This window comes from Bufo gargarizans, chromosome 4, assembly GCF_014858855.1.
Source record: "Bufo gargarizans isolate SCDJY-AF-19 chromosome 4, ASM1485885v1, whole genome shotgun sequence".
Classification (NCBI taxonomy): Eukaryota; Metazoa; Chordata; class Amphibia; order Anura; family Bufonidae; genus Bufo; species Bufo gargarizans.
The window spans coordinates 83,298,618-83,325,706 of record NC_058083.1 but is presented as its reverse complement, the minus strand read 5'-3'; the positions used below and the strand labels follow the sequence as shown (position 1 = coordinate 83,325,706).

The window sequence follows — 27,089 nt, the reverse complement described above, 5'->3', positions numbered from 1 at the left end:
CAGCATGACGATTTGGATACAATGTTATAACTACATCCCCGGGACCCATAACAGGTTGAAATTTATAGGTGTTAAGGTGCCCATACACCTTAGGGAGCTCCTCCCGACCCTTTATACACTCAGCAAAGAACATGTTTTCAACAGGGAGAGAGAATCGGGCATGTTGAATGCTCAACTCCCCACAAGATCTGCACCACTGTACGTATTAGATAGTCTGCTGACCAATCCGAAATCAGCAGCTCAAGCCTACATTCTAGTAAATGTGTATTGCCAATTTGAGAGAAGAGGCATGGTAGGAATTGGTATATTCTGCTGGTGGGGTTGATTACTATAGGGTAGGACCTAATCTAGATTAGCCTTTCCTATCATGGAAGCAAGAACTATTTTAATAATATCTGGATCCAGAGCAGTGCACAGTACAATAAACCAGTGCAGGCAGGCTCCTCCACCCTTGTGGATGAAATCTGAACAGGCTTCTTTGTTGTGACTACATCTCCATTTCCAAAAGAGATATCATACCAGAGCTCAAGGAGAACTAGGCAAGACGGCTTTGTCTCAGGACATGCTAGGTCCTGTGTATTAAATTCCCCTTAAGGAAGGCAAAATTTAATGCTAAGGGAGTTGAAATCTTAGCAGCTCTTCCCGAGCTGTCCCCGCAGACCGGGAGCCATCTGGTAAGCACGGCGATAAACCAGTTTCCATGGCATAGAGATCCAGAAACACCTCGTAACAAGATGATACTAATTGACGTTTCCTTGCACAGCTGGTAAAGCTGCATCTGTCCAACCGCAAGAGCCTTCACTGAGTGAAGGAAATTGTACTGTAAAAAATGGAATTAACCATGATGTTAGTTAGATGGTGCAAATTATTAAATCAAGCAATGGATGCTAAAGGAACCCACTGAACCCTTAAACAAAAAAATAATTGATGTTCAGAGATAGTAGTGTGGACCTGACTGCTTCATCTCTATAGGAAAGAGAAAAGCCAAATTGGGACATATTTTTGCATGTACGTAATGATCTGAAAATTTAGTTTTTTAGGACTAGTAGTAAGAAAAAAAGAACAAACGTCAGCAGAGCAAGTCTTACAAAAGGTCCACCAAGAGATGCCTACACAAGTCTTTTTGACTTGGTCGTGAAACATAAGACACCGATAGATCAAGAGTCAACAAAGGTTAGACCTTCTCATGACTATTCCAAAAGCCTCCGATGACAAGATGACAATCTCCTGCAACGAACAGTGACAGGAAGACTGAATAATTCATAGGCAATCGTATGAAGATGAGAAGATAAACCATATGTGTTATACAAAGGGATCATAGACCATATCAGTAGAATTATTTAAAGGCCTATACTAACACAATCAGCCTCACATAACAGACAAGGTTAATGTTTTGTTTTTTTATAAAGTGGAGACCTAATGAATGGGAGGGTGCTGCAGATCCAAAGCAGTCTTCAAAAAATTATTCTAAAAGACGTCTGACAGATTTCGACCCAAGAGCAGGGGATGTCCTAACGATAACCATTTTAACTCCCAATTTTTTATTTCTTTTTTGTGCTATAACACCCATACATTTTCATAGGTTCTAATTGACAGAAATAAAGCAGTAAATTGGAACTTAATCAGTACATTCCATGTTGACTTCATTTTAACTAATCTGATAACCTTGATGGAATAAACAAGGACAAGCTACTGGTTAGGAAAAGCACACGCTTTCAAAGAGCTAATATATTCCAAGGAAACGCACCATTACGAAATCGGATAATCCAGTCTGGCTCGTACAAGATTAATAACAGCGCCACTTGATAACATATTGCATGTCAAACAATACATGGTAATAGCAAGGCATGAAATGTAATCAGATATCCTTGATAACGGCTATGATCACGGAAATGAAGGAGAAAAACAAGGATTGGTGTCCAAATCATCAAGATGATTAGTATAATAAAGTCCGATGGTGAAGAACTCAACACTTTTCTAAACATTCAATCAAAATTGCTATAGCCAATGGGCAGGTATTAAAGGGGATGGCCACTTTCTGGCCTCTGCTGATCAACGTCAATATAAGACGTCTATATGGCACTTACGAATATAGCCTTTGCCCTTTGTGGATACTCTGCACCACGTCTAGATTTCATAATCTATGCCCCCTTGTTGGCCGAGTCTTGTGCTGTCCACGAAACGGCTGCTGATGGAGGGCCATGTGACCAAGCAAATCGCTCAAATACACGGCACTTGCACTGTTGGGAGTTTGGTGCAGTGTTAGAATTGAGGAGGCTGAGTGATGTGTCTGGTCATATGACCCTCCATCAGCACAGACGACTTATGGAATATAGTAAAAAAGGCACATAATATCAACAAAGGCTATATTTGTAAGTGTCATATAGTTCACACTGGTCAACAGTAGCCAGAAAGTGAACAACCCCTTTAAGAAAGGTTGGCAGCACAAAATCAAATGGTCCCATTCAACATAAAGCGGCTCGGCAATAATGAAGGACACAAAAAATATATATAATCTGCAATTATTTTTTGGCAGGCTTACCATACCAAACATGGTGGTGTACATTGTATAGTGGCTGTGATTAGTACTTAGGCCCTGTGACCAATCACCATTACTTCACCGGCCCCTGAAAGATGACGATTACGATTTCTAGGGCCATGTAAGCCCTGGATATTTAAGTTTTTTTACATTAACGGGGTTGTTCTAGATCAGGCAAAAGTAGGGCAAAGTACGCCAAAACTGTGGCTCGGATGCGGACCAAAACAACGGCCGTGTGCATGAGGCCTTATAGTGACGCTCCTGCTACCAATACATGAATTCTGACTCCTATTTTATCAGCCTACGACATGAAACAGATAAAAAGATAATTCAACTGATACAAATGACGAGAACATTTAAACTTCCCTCCTGAGTATCTTGTTCAGAAACAACAGCTGAAGCCGAAATTCTCCACATATTGAGGGCCCGCGGCACATTGCGGCATTAGGCGATTACGCTTCCTGCTCGAATGGACTAGGACTCATTATGAAGCGTGATCAAGTCAATGACTATTATTTGGTGCACTCGGGTGCTCCCTTCTGAAGGAAAACACTTGTTTTTGAAGCTTTTCACATGCAAAAGGAATCCCCATAGAAGCTCATCTGCTGTAGGTGGTGATTATAACCCTCAACTGGCGTCTCGAGGGGACAGCCATAGAAGACCTGGCCTGTGGTGTGGAATCAACATTTTAGATTATAAAAACCAGTCACATTCAAAAAGAACATGGACGGTCTATGGCGACAACTTTGCAGTCAGTGCATAATGGCATTAGGTCTTGGCCAATTTTTGCTCATAAATGGAATAATTTACCTAAAATTTGCTAGGGATCGCTTCACATCAGCTTTCTTCAAAACTTTACATGTTTTGTTTCTGTGGCTTGGGCGGCTCATTTTCAGAAACCATGCAGTAAATAACCATCCCCAAACAGATGGTCCTTGGCCAGGTGCTCAGAGCTCCATCGACCCCAAAGGGGCTGAGCGCATCTTTCCAAGTTCTCTCGTGCCTTAGGCATCTTTCACAAATCAGTGACTCGCAGGTGTGTGCTGCCCGTGTTCTCCACACACCACATGTACCCACTGACTGTGTATTCACAGATTAGTGGTTTTCCACGAACCGTGGATCCATGGTGACACCATAAAAGCATGCCCTAGTTTTGTCCGTGATTTGGGATCCCTCACGCCCAACCTGCGGCCCTCCATCGGTTACAAAATTACAAATCCCAACATGCCCTGATAGCTGTAGGTCGTCCAGGCATGCTGAGAGTTGCAGTTTTGCAACAGCTGGAGGACTGCAGGTTGGGCATCCCGGGTCTACAAGTTCTTGAAAAACGATGGACACAACACGGATGGCATCACAGGTCATTGCTTAGGCTACTTTCACATCTGTGTTTTTTGCTGGGTCGGCCAGGGATCAGCAAAAACGCTTCCGTTAGGATAATACAAACAGCTGCATCTGGTTCCATTATCTCTAAAAATGACCAAAGACGGATCTGGCAGCAAAACCAAGTCAATGGGCAACAAATCGGTTTTCTTTCATGTCCAAAAAAAACAAAAAAAAACGGATCTGGCACTACTGACTTGCGTTGTGTTTCATGTTCCAGGGAAACAACATTCTTTCACAACCCTTTTAAAAAGAGTGTTTTCATCTCAAATCTTAAAGGGGGTTATCTGGTTTACAAAATGTATTTTTCATATAGCTCGGTCACTAGGGCATTATGGGAGTCACTTGTGTAGGACGATTCTAAATGTAAAATCTCTGAACCCCTTTTAAATGTAACTAATATTATGAGACTTGTAGAATGGGAATGAATACAAAGCAACGGGGGGAAAAAAAATGCAATTCTTATTTGTACAAAAAAAAATAATAATAATCATATTTAAATCAAATCATAATAAGGAATAATAGTCAGTAGAAAAGGAGAAGGGGGAGAGAGGAAAACGGAGCTCAGTAGGCGTTTCCCAACATTAAAGTGTCAACGACTGAATGGAGATTAAACAATTCTTACGAGTCCTGACATTTACATGACGTGAATGCAGTCAGGAGAGTCGACAAGTGGAAACAAATTAAATGGAATTGTGTTGTAGCGGCGTACTAAGAGCCCGCCATCTCGAAGAGACGCACCCGCAAGGTGGCTCTGGTATTTAACTGTATGCAAATCATTAGGAACGACTCGCTCACTGTGCGGTAGTATCACGGCAATCATAGACAAAGAACAATTCTCCACATAAGGCCTCATGCCCACGACTCCACGAGCGCAAAAAAAAAAAATACGGATGACGTCTGTGTGCATTCCGTATTTAGCGAAACCAAACAGCTGGCCCTTTATAGAACAGTACTATGCTTGTCTGTAATGCTTTCAATAGGACATGTTCTATTTTGTTTGTGGAACGAAAATACGGAAACCGAATGCACACGGAGTACCGTAATTTTTTTTTTTTGTTTTGTTTTTTGCGGACCCTTTGAAAGTTTTGCAATTCTGGATTTTCTCATTGAAATGCTAATGTCGGAGACCGTCCACAACAGGACTGTGATGTGTGGGCCCCAGCCGTCGTGTGTCAGTTTAATCTACAGACAATACGCAGAATTTTTACCCAAAAGGAAAGAGTAATTGTTTAAAATAACAATAATAAAAGCAATTTCTTAGGCTACTTTCACACTAGCATTTTTGCTGGATCCGGCAGGGCTCAGCCAAAACGCTTCCGTTACTGATAATACAACCATCTGCATCCGTTATGAATGGATCCGGTTATATTATCTGTAACATAGCCAAGACGGATCCGTCATGAACTCCACTGGAAGTCAACGGGGGACGGATCAGTTTTCTATTGTGTCAGAGAAAACGGATCCGTCACCATTGACTTGCATTGCGGGTCATGCCGGATCCGTTTTCTCTGACACAATAGAAAACTGATCCGTCCCCCGTTGACTTTCAGTGGAGTTTTGCTCCGCATCCCAGGATGGAAAGCAAACTGCAACATGTTGCGTTTTGCTCTCCGGTATGGGAATGCATTTTGGACAATTAATGGGGACAAAACTGAAGCGCTTTTTTCCGGTATTGAGCCCCTATGACTGATCTGAATACCAAAAACTAACACACTAGTGTGAAAGTAGCCTTAGTTGCCACACTCCCTCTGCTTTAGGCCAGGTTCACATCTGCGCTGTGAACCCCCACACTCTGATCCACTCACTGTATCCGGCATATATGCAACTACATGCAGAATTTTTTTTGTCTTGCCAAACACTGGCATATATGCCGGAAAGCGTCCGGACCCGATTATAGTGAATGGGGATCCGGCAGTTGTATCTGGCTGGGTCTCCGTCGGAACAGACTACAGGCGTTCACATGCCTTACCACAGTCATACTGGTTACTCAATAGTTTGGGAAATACTAGCAACCCCTGTGGGGGCCTAAAATGTCTTATTGGTTGGCACTTTGTAAATATAATGGATTCCTGCGAAAACCATTAGGGGTCATGCACACTAAAGTGTGTGTCCCGTGCCCATATTGCGGACTGGAAACAGCGGGTCTGTCACATACAGGCCAGCAGTGTGCACTCAGGATCATGAATGCGGACCCATTGACTTGAATGGGTCCATAATCCTCAAGATACGGAGCAGTGCGGAGGCACATATCAGAAACCCACAAAAACACAACTAAATTCTTCCGTGGGATATTGGTCCGTGACTGTCTCTTGCAGACCCATTCAGGTTAATGGGGCCGCATGTGCAAACAGAGGGAAGTTGTAAAAAAAAAAAAAAAAAAAATCCTTAAACTACACAAGTTGATGACTGGATCAGATGACAGACGGTTGATTCTTATCAGCCACACTCATAAGAACACGGCTGGGAGCTTTCCCTCCTGATCCTCATATGCATAGGTAGGGAACGGGAGAGGGGAGAAAGCTGCTGCCAGACTCCTAACTGCGGCTTATCTCCCCAATAACAAAAGGATCGGGCAGTTGAAATCCAACATGCCCGACTGACATCTACCCCAACATTAGCCCCATTCAATAAACCCAGTAAAATCAGTGGATTTGTCCAGTAGACATATAACGTGTATAGCCGGCGTTCAAATGAGCGCTATTCATGTCTGTGTGCAGAATACCCAGCACACACCTGAATACTGAGACATTGTCAAGGGCCAAGTCAAAACATCAGTTTTTTTGTACAAAGAAAGTTGGAATATTCTCTATTTTAGTCCAATTTTCTCTCCAGACTTGTCCATTTCGTCCCGGACCTCCGTTCTACAAAAAGATAAAACATGTCCTGACCCTTTCCAGCCTAAATGCCGGGTTTCGGCTGGACAAATACTGCTGCATGCTGTGGTTCTTGACCGGCTGACAGACGGCATTTATGTTGGAACAGCCTACCGGAGTCATCTTGGCTGGACATCTCGAGCACTGATCAATAAGCAAATGGTCAGGTGATATTTTTGGGTGGTTGGGGGCAAGTAGAAACTTCAGCCCTAGAGTCATTAGTAGGGTATTAGAAATCCCCTGGCAGGATCCACCAAGCCTGAGGCCTCTAGAGTGCCTACAGGTAGGTGGCCAACTACTCCTCAAATGTGATGCGTAGTTGATGAGTGATTATCAGTTTACAATCCAGTTGTACGTGGGGGGGGGGGAATCGGAAGCGATTGCACCATACACCACATCATGAACAGGAATGTACAAAATAGGACAGGAGCGGCATAGTCTACCAACGTCAGCCCATCTGTGCCCACATCAGAAATGTTGGTCATTTCGGATTTCAGCTGAAGAATGCCATACAGTGCGTATGTACCGTGAACCCTCTGCTTTTAGGACGTCATTAAAGCTGAAGAAGTTATGTCTCCCGGCCTCTTAATTCTTGCCAGAGCAGGCCCCAGTATACATTGCTCAATGATGATGGAAAGTCATGGCCGTCTGTACAAAGCCGCCGGTTCACGGTAGCTGTATTAGGAATTTACGTGGCACTCACATAGTAACTCACTGGGACCAATGCCAGCAATCTACAGATGATGAATGAACTGAAAACAATACCGTAACCCCTCTAAATGTACCGTCCTGTGTCTGCAGCTCAGCCTAGGTGAGGAAACTCACTGAGGACTGGATTACAAAACACAGGAGGCTTCTAGGGACATTTTCCAAATAATTGAAGAACTTAAACACTCGATCAAAGTTGAGGAATTTCTTACAGGGTTTTTTTTCTTCCAGCGCCAACATATTGACGACCTACCCACCAGCCTCAGAATAGGTCATCAATGTGAGATCAGTGGAGTCCTACACCCCCACCTATATGCGATAGCAGCAGCCATAGATTTTGGAAGAAAACTGTGCATGGAGCCGAAAGGTACTATTCAAGTGAATGGCAACTGAGCTGCAGTACCCAAGAATGGCCACTGCACAGCGTATGGCGCTGTGGCGGTTCATCGATGCATACTGTTCACTTTCAGACCCTGCGGCTGCATGTGCAGATCGATGGGATCGCTGGATGCCGGACCACCACTGATCTCATACTGATGGACTATCCTAAAAGCTGCAAAGAGGGACGAGAGGAAAGTAAGTGACAAAGCATGGTGACAAACTTTTGAACAGTATGGACTTTCAGGTATGGCACACTTATGATAATCTGTTTAATATCCTCGAGGGGAATCTGACGGTACTACTGGACACAGAACTCGATGGAACTTCATCGAGAAGAGTTCTGTTGGAAATTTCCATGAATTTTTGCAGGTTCATCTTCAGACATGTCTAATCATACCTTCCATTCATTAGAATGGAAAGGAACCTCCCATCTCGGTATTGTTGGGGGTCCTCGTATTGGCCATACCCCTATGACCACACTGAGGTCTAACGTACCAAAAAAAGACAACTGTGCGATCCGTTAGGTTCGTGCATTTTATCAATTTTACTAAATATCTTTGACCTTTGCATAAGAATTTCAGGATAAAGGCCCGGTGACGACTGGCTGCCAAGATGTGATTTTTGGGAAAGAAGGAGCATCTAAGCAGCTTCACACTGGTTCCAGCGACCACAAGTCAATTTTCAACCAATGACTTTCCAGAATATAACGGGCCTCCTTATCTCATCTCCAGGGGCCCATTTCCATGACCTATGCTCGTTATCATTTGCATTGGACCAGAAATCCCTCGGGACAGACGGGCCTTTTGAAGGTGATATCGGTGGTAGGCAATGACTTATCTGCGGCTCCCAGATTCCTCGCTCATCTCCATTTAGTCTCGTCCGCTCTGGAGAAAGCGGCTATTTCATGCTTGCAGTTCTGTGCTGCGTCCTCCTGGGACAGACGCTTACTCTGGTATTACAGCCCGGCTAATGAATCAGCTCTGGGGACGGCTCTTCTTCTGGAGGCTCGGCCCGACCGCCCCGAGACACGCTGTGCAATGTGTACAGACTGCTCGCACAATACACAATTGTGGTCAGAATCAGAACTGGCCACTGAAAAGGGAAGAGTTTTTAAATATTTTTCCGAATGTACCTAATGATGGGTCAATGACATCACACCCGTTGATGGGAATAACTGTTCATGATAAATCAGATAATTCAGTGGCAGTGCCCCTGCACAGACATCTGTCAATTATTAGTGATCTCAGAAAACCTTAGGCTAAACGCACGCGATCAGGATTGCGTGTGGAAAATCCGCACCGTAGGTCATGTACATTGTATTCTATGAGAACTTGAAAGTCTCAATACACACGATGCTGATTTTTTCCGCGTGAATTTTGACCCGCGGTGCGGATTTTAAGATCCGCAGCATGTCAGTTTATTTTTCCTGACCGGATTTTCTAAATTAACTTAGTAAAATCCGCACCAATTGATGTGGATTGGCCGCACAGATTTGCCTGCGAACACCTGCGGATTTCAGAGCGGATTCTCCACACATGAATCCTGAACGTGTGCATGTATAGCCAAACATAACCGGCATGATACACTGATATACCATAGAGAGACACGATAAATATGAGAGATTATATATATATATATATATATATATATATATATATATATATATATATCTATATCTATATCTATATCTATATCTATATCTATATCTATATCTCTCTATCACAGAGAGACACACACACAGAGACACACACACACACAGAGACAGACACACACACAGAGACAGACACACACACACACAGAGACAGACACACACACACACACACAGAGACAGACACACACACACACAGAGACAGACACACACACACACACAGAGACAGACACACACACACAGACACACAGAGACAGACACACACACACAGACACACAGAGACAGACACACACACACACACACAGAGACAGACACACACACACACACACAGACAGACACACACAGACACACACAGACACACACACACACAGAGACAGACACACACACACACACAGAGACAGACACACACACACAGAGACACACACACACACAGAGACACACACACACACAGACAGAGACAGACACACACACACACAGAGACAGACACACAGAGACAGACACACAGAGACAGACACACAGAGACAGACACACAGAGACAGACACACACACACACACACAGAGACAGACACACACACACACACAGAGACAGACACACAGAGACAGACACACACACACACACAGAGACAGACACACAGAGAGACACACAGAGACAGACACACAGAGAGACACACAGAGACAGACACACACACACACAGAGACAGACACACAGAGACAGACACACACACACAGAGACACACACACACACAGAGACACACACACACACAGAGACACACACACACAGACACACACACAGAGACACACACACACAGAGACACACACACACAGAGACACACACACACAGAGACACACACACACACAGAGACAGACACACACAGAGACAGACACACACACACACACAGAGACACACACACACACACAGAGACAGACACACACACACAGAGACAGACACACACACACACAGAGACAGACACACACACACACAGAGACAGACACACACACACACAGAGACAGACACACACACAGAGACAGACACACACACACACAGAGACAGACACACACACACACAGAGACAGACACACACACACAGAGACAGACACACACACACAGAGACAGACAACACACACAGAGACAGACACACACACACACAGAGACAGACACACACACACACAGAGACAGACACACACACAGACAGACACACACACACAGACACACACACACAGACACACACACACAGACAGACACACACACAGAGACAGACACACACACAGACAGACACACAGAGAGACACACACACAGACAGACACAGAGAGACACACACACAGACAGACACACAGACAGACACACACACAGACAGACACAGAGACAGACACACAGAGACAGACACACAGAGACAGACACACAGAGACAGACACACAGAGACAGACACACAGAGACAGACACACAGAGACAGACACACAGAGACAGACACACAGAGACAGACACACAGAGACAGACACACAGACAGACACACAGGACAGACACAGAGACAGACACACAGAGACAGACACACAGAGACAGACACACAGAGACAGACACACAGAGACAGACACACAGAGACAGACACACAGAGACAGACACACAGAGACAGACAACACAGAGACAGACACACACACACACACAGAGACAGACACACACACACACACAGAGACAGACACACACACACACAGAGACAGACACACACACACACACAGAGACAGACACACACACACACACAGAGACAGACACACACACACACAGAGACAGACACACACACACACAGAGACAGACACACACACACAGAGAGACAGACACACACACACACAGAGACAGACACACACACACACAGAGACAGACACACACACACACAGAGACAGACACACACACACACAGAGACAGACACACACACACAGAGACAGACACACACACACAGAGACAGACACACACACACACACACACACACAGAGACAGACACACACACACACAGAGACAGACACACACACACACAGAGACAGACACACACACACACACAGAGACACACACACACAGAGACAGACACACACACACACAGAGACAGACACACACACAGAGACAGACACACACACAGAGAGACACAGACAGAGACATGAGACTGCCTAATTGTGCACCACGGTGATAAAGCGGAGGACATGGTCTAATTCTTTGGTGACTGAGGTGAGAATCAGCCAGGTGGACACAGATTGTATGAACCTCCCGATCATCGCCTCAGATTAATCTGCCAGACAGGGAAAACAAAGAACAGAACAGGCTAGTGGAAAGTGGTGGTAGTAGTAGTAGCTTCAGCTGACAAGGGCAAAAAAAAAACAACCAAACAGATCACCTTTTTGGAGGACATCCCACACTATAGTCTGCATATGGCTCTCAAAACAACTTTATACCCGGAGTACCCCTTCAAAGTGTATGGCCTGCTTTCCTTCCTCAGAGATAAGTTTACGGGGGAGTTTGTCTACATTTTTCATTTGTCTCCTTTGACTCTTCGCACAGACACTTGGGTATAATGGAGTTTACCCTCAGCAGACGAGGAGTTTGTTTTTTGTTAGACTTAATTAGGTAATGTTCACATTTGAATTAATTACAATTTACAATTGAATTGCAGGCAGCCCGCACCTAAAACCGCGAGCACCAAGCTCCAGGGCGTTGCATCACAGTAGGAAACGTGAGCGTCTGATTACTCCCCGCCATCTAGCACTCTCAGCGGCAGACGCTGCACTTCTGTGTATTTGGGCAGATGCAGACGGTACCTCTGGATGGAGGACTGTTCACACAATAGATACTTATTGTCCCACGGCTCAGGGAGAAGCAGCTACAAATACTCCGGGTGCTGCTTTTCTCCGAAAGATTTAGACAAGTATATATATATATATATATATAATATGCTCACACATGGGATAGAATATGCATATTTCGGACAATCCATTTACACTTAAAGAGGTATTCCGGCTACATTAAGTTAACCTTTATCCACAAGGATACCGCTGGGACCACCACCAAATCATGAAAATGGGGTCCCCATGCAGCCCCCTGAAATGCCAGACGGGCATGTGTGCGACCGCTCCATTTCTTTGAGAATTCCGGAGACAGCCGAGCAATGTAATTCATTTAACCGGAATACCCCTTTAAAGAGGAGCCGCCCCCTCTCCCGTCATGTCTGTTTTAACTAACTACTTACATTCCCCCATGTATATCAATTCTGGAGCATCTATTCGTATGACTGTGTTGTGCCAGTCCTTTATTATTCCTGCTTGAACTGATTAATGAATGACTTACTAGCAGGTGGCAATGAAGGTCCAGATGTGTGTTACCAATTGTGGGGGGTTATCCCCAAACTGACACAATCCAATCAGTGCTATCAGTATCAGATTGTAGAGGACACACTCCCCAACTGGTAATACCCATCTGGACCTTCAAACTGCTAGGAATTCAAGCACTTCTAGCAGGAATAATAAAGGAACGGCAGAGCATAGTCATAAGAACAGATGCTTCAGAACTGTTATTACATGGGGAATGCAAGTAGTTACTAAGATAAGTCAGGAGAGGCGAGAGGTCCTCTTAGGCTACTTTCAGACTAGCATTCGGGGCTCCGCTTGCGAGTTCCGTTTGAAGGCTCACAAGCGGCCCCGAACGCATCCGTACTGCCCTAATGCATTCTGAGTGGATGCGGATCCGCTCAGAATGCATCAGTCTGGCAGCGTTCAGCTGTCCGCCTGGCCGTGCGGAGCCAAACGGGTCCGTCCAGACTTACAATGTAAGTCAATGGGGACGAATCCGTTTGAAGTTGACACAATATGGCTCAATGTCAAACGGATCCGTCCCCCATTGTCTTTCAATGTAAAGTCTGGACAAATCCGTCTGAGCCACTTTCACACTTAGAATTTTTTCTGAAATATAATGCAGACGGATCCGTTCTGAATGGATCCCATCGTCTGCATTATAGGAGCGGATCCGTCTGTGCAGACACCAGACGGATCCGCTCCGAACGCAAGTGTGAAAGTAGCCTAACGCTGGGTTCACACCTAGGCGTTTCTCAAACGCGCGTTTCTATGCGCGTTTTTGTCGCGCGTTTTTTTTAATAGTGAACGCACGTTTGGGTGATTGACAGCAGTGTTGTCCAAAGAGTCTATGGCCCAAACGCGCGTCAAACGCGCCAAAAAAAGCTCCTGTACTTGTTTGAGCGTCGGGCGTTTTACAGCGCGATCGTACGCGCTGTAAAACGCCCAGGTGTGAACCCTTCCCATAGGGAATCATTGGTTCTTGCCTGTTGTGCGTTTTACAGCGCGTAGGAACGCGCTGTAAAACGCTCAGGTGTGAACCCAGCGTAAAGGGGCATTCTAATCCGATGACAGACTTTCCATTGAAATACAGTGGGAGTGGTTGATTACAGATATCAGTGGTGCCCCGTCTCCCTGAGAAGTCCGAACAAAGGGGAGCGACTACAAGAGCCATTTGGTATACAACATCCAGCTAACAGATACGGAAAATTCCTACTAAGGCCTGGTTCACACCTGAGCGTTTTACAGCACGTTCCTACGCGCTGTAAAACGCTCAACAAGTGAAAACCCATGTTTCCCCATGGGCATGGTTCTCATCTGCGCGTTTTACTACGTGTACGAACGCGCTGTAAAACGCTCTACGCCCTAAGTAGTACAGTAGCTTCTTTGGGGCGTATTGTTGCGCATTCTGTACATAAACATCTGTTTTTCATTGGACGCCTCTGTGGTCATTCGCAAGAACGCGTGTATTACACGCATTTCCCATTTCCAAAAACGCGCTGTAATACGCCCCGAAAAAGTCAGACTAAAACGCGTGTATCAAATATGCTCAAGTGTGAGCCAGGCCTAAAGTCAACCCAACAAAATGGGGCGTCACATGAGGACAGCGGAGAGGCTCTGTTCACACCACCCTTCTTCTACGAGTCTGTGTAAGAAAACTGTATCCTGTAACACTCCAGGAACCCTTAGGACAAAAAGGTGTCCTTTTCGTGTAATTTGACAGGTTTCTGTCTGTGTGCCCTTTCATGTGGTCAGGAATAACACAGCCGCCGGCCTTCTACGCCATTATTCTGCACAGCAAAAAGCTAAAAAAAACAAAACACTATAGGTTTGAAGTATAATTTTTTTGCTCCTGCAATAGAAACCTCGGGATCCCCACCAGTCAGGAGAACGAAGACCCCATGCAAAATCCAGATTCTCCGAGGATGGCTCTGGCTGGGGTGACACCACATGTGGTGTGTACACGGCAATGAATGCCCACCTACAGTAAGTGATACTGTGCGGCACAGGTTCTTTTCGGCCGCCCACGCTCTACCATGCAGGTGAATCAAAGTGTGACCACTGCCCACCGGAAGAAAGGCTCTTCCAGACGAGCGATCTGAAACATGTCCAAGTCAGGAGTTTGTAAATGGACAGCACAAGGATGGCGCCCGCACGCTTTCTGCAACCCTATGTCCGTTCCGCAAAAAGATAGAACATGTCTGTGCTTGGCCACAAATGCGGGCCATGGACCCACTGAAGACAATGGGTCTGCAAAAGGGTAAAAATAACAGATGCAATCATGCAACATAGGTGTTACACGGACGTCATCTGTATTTCGTGGACCTCAAAATACATATTGTCGTGTGAATGTCCCCTAACGTGTACGGGGGCCTCCCTGACTGCAGATGAAAGTCAACATGTCCGATCCTCTTGGTCACAAGGAGATGATGTGCCACCAGAGGAGTGCGATAGTGGCACATTACCCAGTCCCCCACTGAAAACTAACGCTCATACCAGATAACTGGTCCAAAGTATCCAAGTATAAGGAGCTATTCACACGGCCATATCCGTTTCTTGGAACCACAAAATACGGATGTGGTCTGTGTGCATCCCGCACTTTTCATGAGCCCTATCGTAACAATGCCTATTTTGGGCTGCAAGACGGAGAACATGACATGGTCTATCTTTTTCGCGGGGCAGAGGAACAGGCATACGGATGCGGAGAGCATGTGTAATCTGCAAAAAATAAATAAAAAATGCATATGGAATGCAAAACAAAATGCAGCCGTGTGAATAGCCCCTAAACAGGAAGGCTGGTGAGCACACCAGAACCAGGTAGGTTGTGGTCGGAGCACGACGAATGGGGGCCCAAGTTCAACGGAATCCACAAAGAACAAGGCGGCCGCTCACGAGAAACCAGTCAAGTGTCTACATGTACAGTAATTTAATCCATATAATCCAGTTCTGCAACGCTTCAACTTGACATAGGCCTTCTTCAAGCTTGTGTCCTATGTATACGGGGGTCTCCTGACTATACCCCCCAACAGATGTTGGGGGGGGGGGGGGGGGAAATCAGGCATGATGAATTTTATCATGCAATCTTTTGTTCCCTCAGAAGATAAGCAGCAGCACCTGAGGCCTCCACCAACAACACATTTTCAAGATCTACTTTAAAATTATGCCAAATTTCTGCAGACGCATGGCCACCCCTCCCCCATCCTGTTCTCATTCTGAGGACTTCAATCCTTTAAGAGCTTTGAACTTTTGCTTTTATATTTTCTTTAACCTCAGCATGTTCTAAAGAACATTCATGAACTTTCCCTATCTGGAAGATACTTTGCTCCGTATACGCACAAGTGAATAACCTCCATAAAATATACTTCCTCATGCAGAAAACCTAGAGGGTAGATTAACCCTATGAAGAAACAGAGGACACACATTTTCGGGAAGTTATTTAGGGTTCACCGTACTGGAAGGGAATGCGAGATCTTTGGCTTCTATAGAGCTCAGCACATAAGGTTCTGCATATAATCTGAAGCATGTTCAACCCCAGGAGCATGCAAGGAAGGAAGGGTCATTTTTCTTGTGACCTCCAAGGTACCATAGAAATACCCAAAGCAGAGAAACTGAGCTGAAGCCTGGAGTTTTTTCCTGATGCGCATAACAGAAATATTTCAAGGTAAGGAATGTGCACATTGTGAAGACGTTGACTAAGCAGAGAATCTCAGCCGAGACCTTCAGGGTCATGTGTTGTGTTATTCAACTGAACAATGGTCAATCCAAGTAATTCATAAATGAGCCAAAGTAGTATCTAGCCTAGGGTGATCCAAGATCAACGTCAGAGGAGAAAGGATGCTCATACATGATGAGACAATGCCCGTCTCTGCTCTTGTGTAAACTTCCTGTGATCAGATAAGGCTCAATTCACACATCTGCAATTCCGCTCCGCATTTTACAGAACGGAATTGCGGACCCATTCATTTCCGCAATTCAGATGCCGAAAAAAATAGAACATGTCCTATTCTTGTCCGCAATAGCGGACAAGAATAGGCCTATTCTATTAGTGCCGACAATGTGCGGTCCGCAAAATGCGGAACGCACATTGCCGCTGTCCGTGTTTTGCGGATCCGCAAAACACACACGGATGTGTGAATGGACCCTTACTCTGTCCCAAAGTCCAACATTTTTTCAGAATTTGTTGTCAGGGGCATATATGTGATAGAATGGTTGAAAAGTGGACCATTTTTGACCATCATAAGATCATACGTTAAATTTATGGGAATGGGACATAAAGGCAAATGTGACTCCATCTTGTCTTCTCTATGATGTACAGAATTGTTATAATATCTCACCTATGCACTTCACATCCTCCCCCACTGTGAGTTAGGTTCACTTATCTGTCTCAGGACAGATTCTGGGAATCTCCCAGAATTAGAACAAATGTTCTAATTCACTCAGGGTCATTCGGCACAACTGCATACATAGTTATATGTGATGTATTACATACCCATAAAATGGATGTTCCAGTGGTATCTGTATGGGCGTCAATGTTTATCATTTATGATTGGTTTAACGCTGTTGTTGTGCAAACTTTTCTGATGCCTATATGAGGCCAAGCAATAGCATAATAAAATTAGAGTGTTTCTCAGTGATGTGTGTGTATTATTGCCAACTGAGAAACATCTCTCCTGACGTCAGTGTCTCAAACCAAGGTTGTCGTAGAGGTCCAGAAAGGTCCAAATCCTTTCAGGACATAATAAGAAATACAAGGTTAGCCACCTGAAGCTTTACATAGCTTTGAAGATCTAACCAAAGATCACTTGACAACACATGGTGAGAGGACCCATTAACCTTAGGGCTGGTGAGAAATGGTTCCTCTCTACCAAGCACACTCTTACTTCAAACCCCCTATGGTACTTAAAGGGAACCTGTCATCAACTTTATGATGAGCTCACTGAGGGCAGCATAAAATAGTTACAGAAATGCTGATTTCAGCGGCGTGTCACTCATGAGCTAAAAGTAAGTGGTTGCTGAGAACCAGCATCATAACCATTGCAGCCCAGGCCTTGAGAAGAGTCAAATCTACCTGAGAAGAGTCCTGGCTACACATAATCTCCTGCTCTCCAGCCCATCTGCTGATGATTGGCCGTTCTCTCCTAGAGAGAAAGGGAGAAAACTAGGTAGAAGACTGTCAGCCATCAGCAGGTGGGCAGGAGAGCAGGAATTCATGAATAACCAGGACTCTTCTCAGGTGGCCGAGACTCTTTTCCAGGCCCAGTCTGCAATGATTGTGATGTTGGTCTTGGCAACGACTTACTGTTAACTTTTTAATGAAAGACTGCTGAAATCAACTCACCTGTCTCTACTTTATACTGCTGTTAGTATGGGCAGCACAAAGGTGATGACAGATTCCCTTTAAATAAAATGACCACCCCTAAAGTGATATATCAAGATTCAGATGATAAGAAACCATAGTGCGGTCCTACATCCGTCAAGGGACTAGAACACTCAGTCAAAAGTTGACTTACTGGAACTAACAAATGCACCTGAAACACAAGTCTACTGATGTCACCCACCTCAGGTTCTTCATTAAGGTCTCCCTTTTGTCCAGTACCCCTGGCACACAGTTGGTGAGCTCTGTCCAGTCGGCATGCAGTCCACAGCTCCAACCAGTGGAGAAGCGAGAGAACAACCAGGTCTCCTTCCTGTTGGGTCTGTAGCAGGTACACTTCTTCTGGCCAGGTCTGCAGTCACAGGGCACCTCCAGCCTCACGTTCTGCACCAAGTGTCTTCCAAAAGTGGTTCCCCCGGTCTTCTGGATGTGTAGAAAGACGATCACATCGTCACCTTTCATATCAAAGGTCAAGGAGCGATCAAGATCCCTCACTGGGAAAAAGTACTTCTTAACATAGTGAGGATCTGGGGTGGGAAAAAGGTCTATGTCCTCAGAGTAGTATCTGCTTGGAGGTCCCAAATTAATCCCTGGCCCCACATACTGGTACAAGATCAGCATGAAAAACACTGAGCCAGCCAAGATCAGCAAGAATTTGCTGGTCCTCTCAACCATGGTCCTCCCAACACACTTCATATGTCACCATCTCCCAGGGTTTCCAGGCAACAGTCCTCTCCCTTCTTGGTGGCTTCCTTCAGAAGATACAAGGTATCGGACGGTGGATCCTCCACCTTCCAGGGACCTGTGGGATCTGAAGCGCACACTGCACCCAGGGTGGCCACTGCAGCGGGCGGTAGGGAGGCTGAGAACCGGGCGGTACTCAGCTCCGGCTTATATATGGCGTCTCCTCCCAGGTGATCCTGTCCTCCCACTCACCACCACCGAGCGGCCATCCCCGGTGGTGTCCTCCAGCAGATCTACGGAGATCTGTATCTCCCGGCTGCTTCTCAGCCTCCTTCCTGTCCGTACACCACCATGATCACAGCCCAGCATGCACAGCGCCTGCGCCTACTACACCTCATTTACATACACTCATTTCTGCGGTTGTCGTCAGCCGCCCGCGCCCCTTCTCTGCGCTGATTTATTTTAACCCTATAAAGCCCTCGGCCCAGCAGCTATAGAGACTGCTGTACCTCAGAGCTGTATGCAATGTAGGACTGGGATCAGTTCCTGTTTATTCGACTTTTTTTCCTACTTGCTTTTATTGTATCCTCAAAGAATATTCTGGTTTATGTTTTTGCTGTATTTTACCTCAACCTCGGGATGTAAGTGTATAGGAATTATCTGTAAGTTTGGATTCACACTTACGTTTTTATCCTGACGAAAAAACTAAATCGAAAATGCTTGGCATCAGTGATTTTTTTTTCTATTATTTTTTAGGAGTTTTTGAGGCTCTATCGCCCATACAGTTTGTTTTACCACCTGATGTTTCTTAATGGTGCTTTATATCGATCAATAAATAATGAGCTTTTTAAAAAATAAAAATAAAATTCCTTTTACAGTATTTTCACATCTAGGTTTTTTAGCGGCTTATTTCTGCACCTATGTTTTTTTTGTTGTTGCTGCGCTTTTTGCCTTATTTTTTTGCTGTAGAAACACCAGCTCCAGATGTAAGCAGAAGGTCTATAGGAAATATGAAGTGCGGGAAACACAAGAAGTTTTTATTTTGATCTTGGTGTTTTGGTTAATTACGTTGTGTTTTTTTTGTCTTTTTGACTCCTCGAAAACGCAGCAGGCCGAAGCTTTTAATATTTTTTCCAGAGTTTTCAAAAAAGTTGATGCCGATGTCATCTTAGGGCTCTTTCACACTTGCGGCAGGACGGATCCGGCAGGCTGGTCTCCCTGTCGGACCCATCCTTCCGCTGTTTTGCAGAACCGCCGCTCCGTCCCCATTGACTATAATGGGGACAGGGGCTGAGCTCCGGCGCAGCACGGCGGTGCATGGCGAAAGCCGCCGACTAAAAAGTCCTGCATATCAGATTTTTTAGTTCGACGGCTTTCGCCGTGCACCGCCGTGCTGCGCTGGAGCTCAGCCCCTTCCCCATTATAGTCAATGGGGACAGAGCGGCGGCTCGGCGAAACAGTGGAAGGACGGATCCGACAGGGAGACAAGTCCATAAATGGCGGATCCATTTTTTCCAGTGCATTTTTTCATTGTGATCAAAATCCTGATCAGGATTCAAATGTAATCCGTTTTCACATGTTTTTCTGGATCCGGCGGGCAGTTCCGGTGTCGGAATTGAACGCCGGATTTAAACAACGCTAGTGTGACAGTAGCCTTAAAGTCTATAGGAAATATGAAACAGACACAATCATTTTTTGCTAATTGGTTTTTTTTGTTATTTAGGTGATGTTTGTTTGGTCTCTGCTGTTTTTGTTAATTAGGTGGCCTTTATTTGGGTCTCTGATCTTTGTTTAAAGGGGTTGTCCAGGTTCAGAGCTGAACCTGGACAACCCTCCATTTTCACCCCGGCAGCCCCCCTGACATGAGCATCGGAGCAGTTCATGCTCCGATGCTCTCCTTTGCCCTGCGCTAAATCGCGCAGGGCAAAGGCATTTTTCTGAGTTCCGGTGACGTACCGGGCTCTCTATGGGGCTGACAGGCAGCCCGGTGACGTCACCGGCACTGATGGGCGGGATTTGGCTCTGCCCTAGCCAGTAAAACGGCTAGGGCAGAGCTTAAGCCCGCCCCTCAGAGCCGGTGACGTCACCGAACACACTGCTGGGCGGAAGTTACCGCCCGGCAGTGTGTTATTGAAAACACAAGAGCCTGTGCCCTGCGCGATCTAGCGCAGGGCACAGAGAGCGCATCGGAGCATGAGATGCTCCGATGCCAGGCTCAGGAGGGCTGCCGGGGTGAAAATAAGGGTATGTCCGGGTTCAGCTCTGAACCCGGACAACCCCTTTAATTCCTTCAAGATGAAGCCCATTTTATTTTTTTCATTTTCATTTATCCCTCCCCACATTCCAAGAGCCATAACGTTTTAATTTACCGTTCACATGAAGTCCTTATTCTGTGGGTCAGTATGATATTACCACGTTTGTATAGTTTTTATTTTGTTTTACTACTTTTAAAAAGAAAAACCTTTGAAAAAAAATCTAAATTTTTCTTTACATTTCCATTTCCCATCTATGGAGCTGTACGAGGGCTTGTTTTTCGTGAAACGAACTTTAGATTTTATTGCTGCCAATTTTGAGGTACTTACAACTTTTTTTAAATAATTCTTATAAATTTTTTGGGGGGAGGACAAGGTGACTAAAAAATAGTGAATTATGTTTGTTTGTTTTTTTCGTTACAGTAATCACCGTGCAGTAAAATATTTTAATACCAATATGCCTTAGACTTTTCCTGCCATTGATCAGCACAGGGCGCACTATGAACAGCACAGGCAGCGCACTGAATGTAGGCAGGCTGTTATAGCTAAGTGATAACGTACATGGAGGATATCCTATACTGGACTGCAGTATTCAGGGTATATTGCCGTGCTGGCACTTTGTCATAAATCTGTGGGTTGTAGGGTTGCAGTTTGGGCACTCGGTCTTTAAAAGGTTCACCATCACTGGTCTAGACATTTTCATACATGGCGATACTTGCTATGTTTATTTTTTTTATATGCAAAATTGGGAAAGGTGATTTACATTTTTTATATTTTTTTTTTTTTTTTTTTTCACATAACTTTTAGCCCGCTTAGAATAGAATAGGCTAGAATCTGGGATTGTCCCTCTTCTCTTGTCTCATACACCATTATAGAGAATGGGATTATGCCGCCTTGCCTGCTGAGCTTCGCCATGTGCATGGCTTGACAGGCAGTTTACCCTGACACCCTGACAGGCCTGGGAGACTTCAGCAGGCCCCAGGCTGTCATGGTAACCAATCAGAGGCCCGCTATTTCACTGTGGGGGCTTTGGTCAGAAGGCAGAGGGAGGGGGAAGGACGCTACCTGACACCCACCAGCCCCATTGACTGATAATGGGGACAGGCAGTGATCCAGCCACAACACAGGCAAATATGGCAAGAATCCGCCAGATGAAAACTGCTGCCCTGCAGCGGTTTTAGTCCTGCCGATTCTCAACATATTTGCCAGGGTAGTAGCCGGATCTTCGCCTGTCCCCTATTATAGTTAATGGGGCTGGACACTATTTCATCAGCGCCCAGCAGTGATGGATCTGTCAAATGCAGATGTTAAGCCTTACTGTTTTTATCTTCTTTATTTCCTTCTGTTGCTGATGTCTATCTACATACATATCGCTCCTCTTTTTATGATATGTGCTGAGCTCCTTCAAGCAGGGGCAGATTAAGTGCATGATGGGCCCAGGACTGTCTACCCAACTCGGGCCCCTCCCTCAAATTTAGTTTATTTATATTTTATTTTTCTGTATGAAGAGGCTGCTGGTGCTTTGTGAGCGCCCCAGTCTCTTCCTAGGCCATATGACATCACATTCATCGCTCACGTGGCCTAGGTGCAGCTCAGTTCCATCCGAGTGATTGGGGCTGAGCTGCAATACCAAGCGCAGTGCTCTCAAATGGACAGCGCTGAGCAAAGAGGCTGCTGCGCGTACTGGAACATCGCGGTCTGCTCAAACAGCTGATTGGCGGGGGTGCCAGGAGTCAGACCCCCACCAATCTCATATTGATGACCTATCCTGAGGATAGGCCATCAATATATAAATCACAGAGAACCCTTTTACCTTATGTTATCTGTAATGTTACATAGGACTGCAAAATTACGCTGGAGCCATTGGCTCTTAAACTGAAAAATTGCCAAATTACAGTTTTTGTTGACAAATTTTAAATACATAGAATTACAATAAAAAAAGACTTGGGGGAGAAGATGAGATGCAGGTCAAAGTAGTGAGTCAGCTCTACATATAGGAGAATACAGCACCACTATACCTCTTACATCCAGTGACATCTCCTGTCATGTAGATCTTCTCTTTCCTCTTCTCCTGTGTTTGACCCAGACCGCCATGACTAATTCTTTTAGCCGCATCTCGTCTCTACAGAGTTTGTTACATAGACACATTAGATTTATCATTATTGGGGTAATTTATCAAACTGGTGTAAAGTAGAACAGGCTTAGTTGCCCATAGGTGGAATCTGATTGGTTGCTATGGGCAACTAAGCCAGGTCTACTCTACACCAGTTTGATAGATTACCTCAAATATCCCTATAGTGTCTAAAGCAATTATAATGTCTCCTTTCCTAACACCTCCCCCACAGTAGTAATTTTCCCAACACTGCCCCCACTGCAGTAATTTTCCCCCACACTGCCAGCAAAGTAGCAATTCCCCATAGTAATTTGCCCCCACATAGTGTTTTGCCCCCACACTGCCCCCCATGTAGTAGTTTGTCCCCACACTGCCCCCATGTAGTAGTTTTTCCCCACAGTAGTAATTTTCCCCACACTGCCCCCACAGTAGTAATTTCCCCCCACACTGCTCCCACAGTAGTAATCCCCCATAGTAATTTGCCCCCATGTAGTAGTTTCCCCCCACACTGCCCCCCCATGTATTAGTTTTTCCTCACACTGCCCCCCATGTAGTAGTTTGTCCCCACATTGCCCCATGTAGTAGTTTTTCCACACAGTAGTAATTTCCCCCAACACTGCCCCCACAGTAAGAATTTCCCCCACACTGCCCCCACAGTAGTAATCCCCCATAATAATTTGCCCCCGACACTGCCCCATATAGTAGTTTGCTCCCACACAGCACACTGACCCCACAGTAGTAATTTTCCCCCACACTGCCCCCACTGTAGTAATCCCCCATAGTACTTTTCCCCCATGTAGTAATTTGCCCCACACTGCCCTCCATGTAGAAGTTTGTCCCCACACAGTAATTTTCCCCCACACTGTCCCCACAGTAGTAATTTTCCCCCACACTGTCCCCACACAGTAATTTTCCCCCACACTGTCCCCACACAGTAATTTCCCCCACACTGTCCCCACAGTAGTAATTTCCCCCACACTGTCCCCACAGTAGTAATTTTCCCCCACACTGTCCCCACAGTAGTAATTTTCCCCCACACTGTCCCCACAGTAGTAATTTTCCCCCACACTGTCCCCACAGTAGTAATTTTCCCCCACACTGCCCCCATGTCATAAAAGGTCCTTTTGCAGGTCCTCAAAGAAGAAGAAAGAAGACGATGCCAGCTGCACGATCAAGTGGATAAGGTGAGTTAATTTATTATTATTTTTTAACCCCTCAAGCAACATTTTAGTAAGCACTCTGTATTAAGAGAAAATAATACAGTAAATTGACTTTTATCAATTTACTAACATCATCTCCTAGCAACCATGTGTGAAAATCGCACCGCATCCAACCTTGCTTGCATTCACTTCTATGGGGCCTGCGTTGTGTGAAAAACAGCAGAATATAGAGCATGCTGTGATTTTCACGCAACGCACAAGTGGTGCTTGAAAATTACCGCTCATCCGCACAGCCCCATTAAAGTGAATGGGTCCAGATTCAGCGCGGGTGCAATGCGTTCACCTCACGCATTGCAATCTCTCTGTGACAATGGCCACACCCATCTGCCTCCCAGCCAAGCTCTTGAACTAATCTCTGCTTACCTCATTTGCATAGCCAATCAGAGGGGTTTTTACAATTTACCAATTGAAAGAGGTGTTCCAACTGTCAATATAAATATATGCGGGGCATTCAATAAAGAATTGTCAGTTTGAACTCACATACAGCCTGACTGGTGTTAGTTCTGTGAGAATTAAAACGACACGAGCGGTCGTTTGAGGCCGGATCATCAACGGCAGAACCAGCAGATATTGTGGTCACATCAGGGAGTGCCGTGAGAGCAGAATAGAGCGAGCAGGGGCTCGTTACAGCAGCATTTTTCAGTTCTTATATGTAAACGAGATGAGATACGGTTGGACATGGAGGTATACAGGTTCTGTATGGTGTCCTGCAGCACATTTGCCCACAGATGTTGTAGCTGGGCCTGTAGATCCAGCACACTTCTAGGTTGTCAAAGCTGATGCCCCAGATGGTCTCATAAATGCTCGATCAGCGATAAATCTGGCGACTGGGCAGCCAAGGAAGTGTTGTATCTGGCAGAGACATTCCTGGGAAACCCTTGCTGTGTGTGGGCGAGCATTATCGTGCTGAGAAATGCCAGTTAGAAGCCCTGCCATGAGACGGAAGACATGTGGCCGCGGGATGTCCTGCACATATCGCTGAGCTGGTAGTGTCCCTCCTATCACTACTAGGGGTGACTAACTGATGGCTCCCAGATCATCACAGCAGTAGTTGGGCCAGTGTATGGCTCTACAGCAGAGGCAGGATTAAGGCACTCATCACAAGGTCTCCATACTTGTAATCAACCATCATAGGATCCCAAGTAGAACCTGGATTCATTGATAAAGACAATTTGGTTCCAGTCTGTAGCAGTCTAGAATTCTCGTTCACGACACCCCTGCAAAAAAAGATAACAGTGGCTGGCTATCAATGATAGGGCATGTAATGGGCACCATGGTAGCAAATTCCTTCTGTTATATTCCTGGAAATGGCCCAGGAAGAGACAAGGTTATGTAAAGAAGGCGGGGGTGGACTGGGAACTTAAAGTGTCCCTGGAAAAATGACTAAAAGTGGCCTTGTTTTGTACTCGGGTCCAAATTAATGAAAATCAGGGCCAACACAAGTAGGTGGGGCCAGCAATACCATATTGTGGCACATTATACTACCCCAACAGAGCCAAATACCACAGTCCATCACAAAATACTGCTGCCAGCAGCACAAAATACATCCCCAAAAACTTCCACTGGCCAGCCTTGAGGAGGGCTCAGGTGGCCCCCAGGGCATCGGCCCAACTGGAAATTTCCCTGTAAGGTCTATGGCCAATCCGGCCGTGAAAGAGGGTGCCTGTGTTTGGGCAATGAAACTGTGCGAGCGGCTCGTGCTTGTTGGCGGATGAAACAATCTTAATGGTGATCTGTCTTGGCTGTCTATGCCTGCCCTAACATAACCACTACCTAAAAGCTAGGTCAGAATGGACTAGATCGTCGAAACAACCATCCTGCTTCTCTCAGTTCAATGATGTGACCCTTCTCAAAGTCTGTCAACTGGGTAAAATGTCTTTGACTGTGTCGTAGAGGCATGTCTAACAGTCAGCAAGGTACTCTGCCCAAAAGTAGCCTCTGTGAGCCTTGTTATAGGGCAGCTGGGGAAGCATTTTACAATATCTAATCAGACCACACCTGTGATTATTTTCATATCTGCCTGAGACATAACTGCATGCCGAGTTTTGCAGCAATCCGACACTTCTATCTGGGGGCGTTATTTTTGTCAATAACTGTATAATATACTGTCCAAACCTGTAAATAATGTCACCAGCTATGGACGATTTTGGCATTCGGTTGTTTAGACTGTATAGACAAATGATCTTTCACAGTGGCCGGCAGTAGACTGTTGTCTGCCGAAAATCGAATCTGTCAAGTTGACTTTTTTTTAGTCGTCGTCAGCAAAAAAAAAAAGGAAAGTGCATGGCGGATCAATCAACACCATGTTGTTTTAGGTTTTGCATTTTGTCATTGGTTTCAGGTGGCCATGTGTGATCAGGAAACGGGTCATGTCATGGACGCGTTTCCTGGACCGACTATTGCTCGTCTGACCTGAACTCACATTGCAGCATGCTCTGGGTGGGTGTTGTTTTTTTTTAGAAGTTTTCCCATAGATTTTTCTATAGGGAATAAAAGTCTCAAAAAAACAAAATGTAAACAGTGCAAGAATTTCAGGGCGTTTTTTTACCAGCTCATAAAACCATAGACCAGGAGTGCCCAACCTGCTGCCC

At 45.4% G+C, this 27,089-nt stretch overlaps 1 protein-coding gene across 1 annotated transcript in view; it reads right to left on the bottom strand.

Annotated features, from left to right (window-relative positions):
* Window positions 1–19,268, bottom strand: part of HS6ST1 (heparan sulfate 6-O-sulfotransferase 1) — a 109,397-nt gene extending 90,129 nt beyond the window's left edge. Inside the window, exon 1 of the mRNA XM_044290398.1 lies at window positions 18,414–19,268. Coding sequence (XP_044146333.1) covers window positions 18,414–18,925 — 512 coding nt within the window. The 5' untranslated portion in view covers window positions 18,926–19,268. The remainder of the gene's footprint in view (window positions 1–18,413) is intronic.
* Between the last annotated feature and the right edge of the window lie 7,821 nt (window positions 19,269–27,089).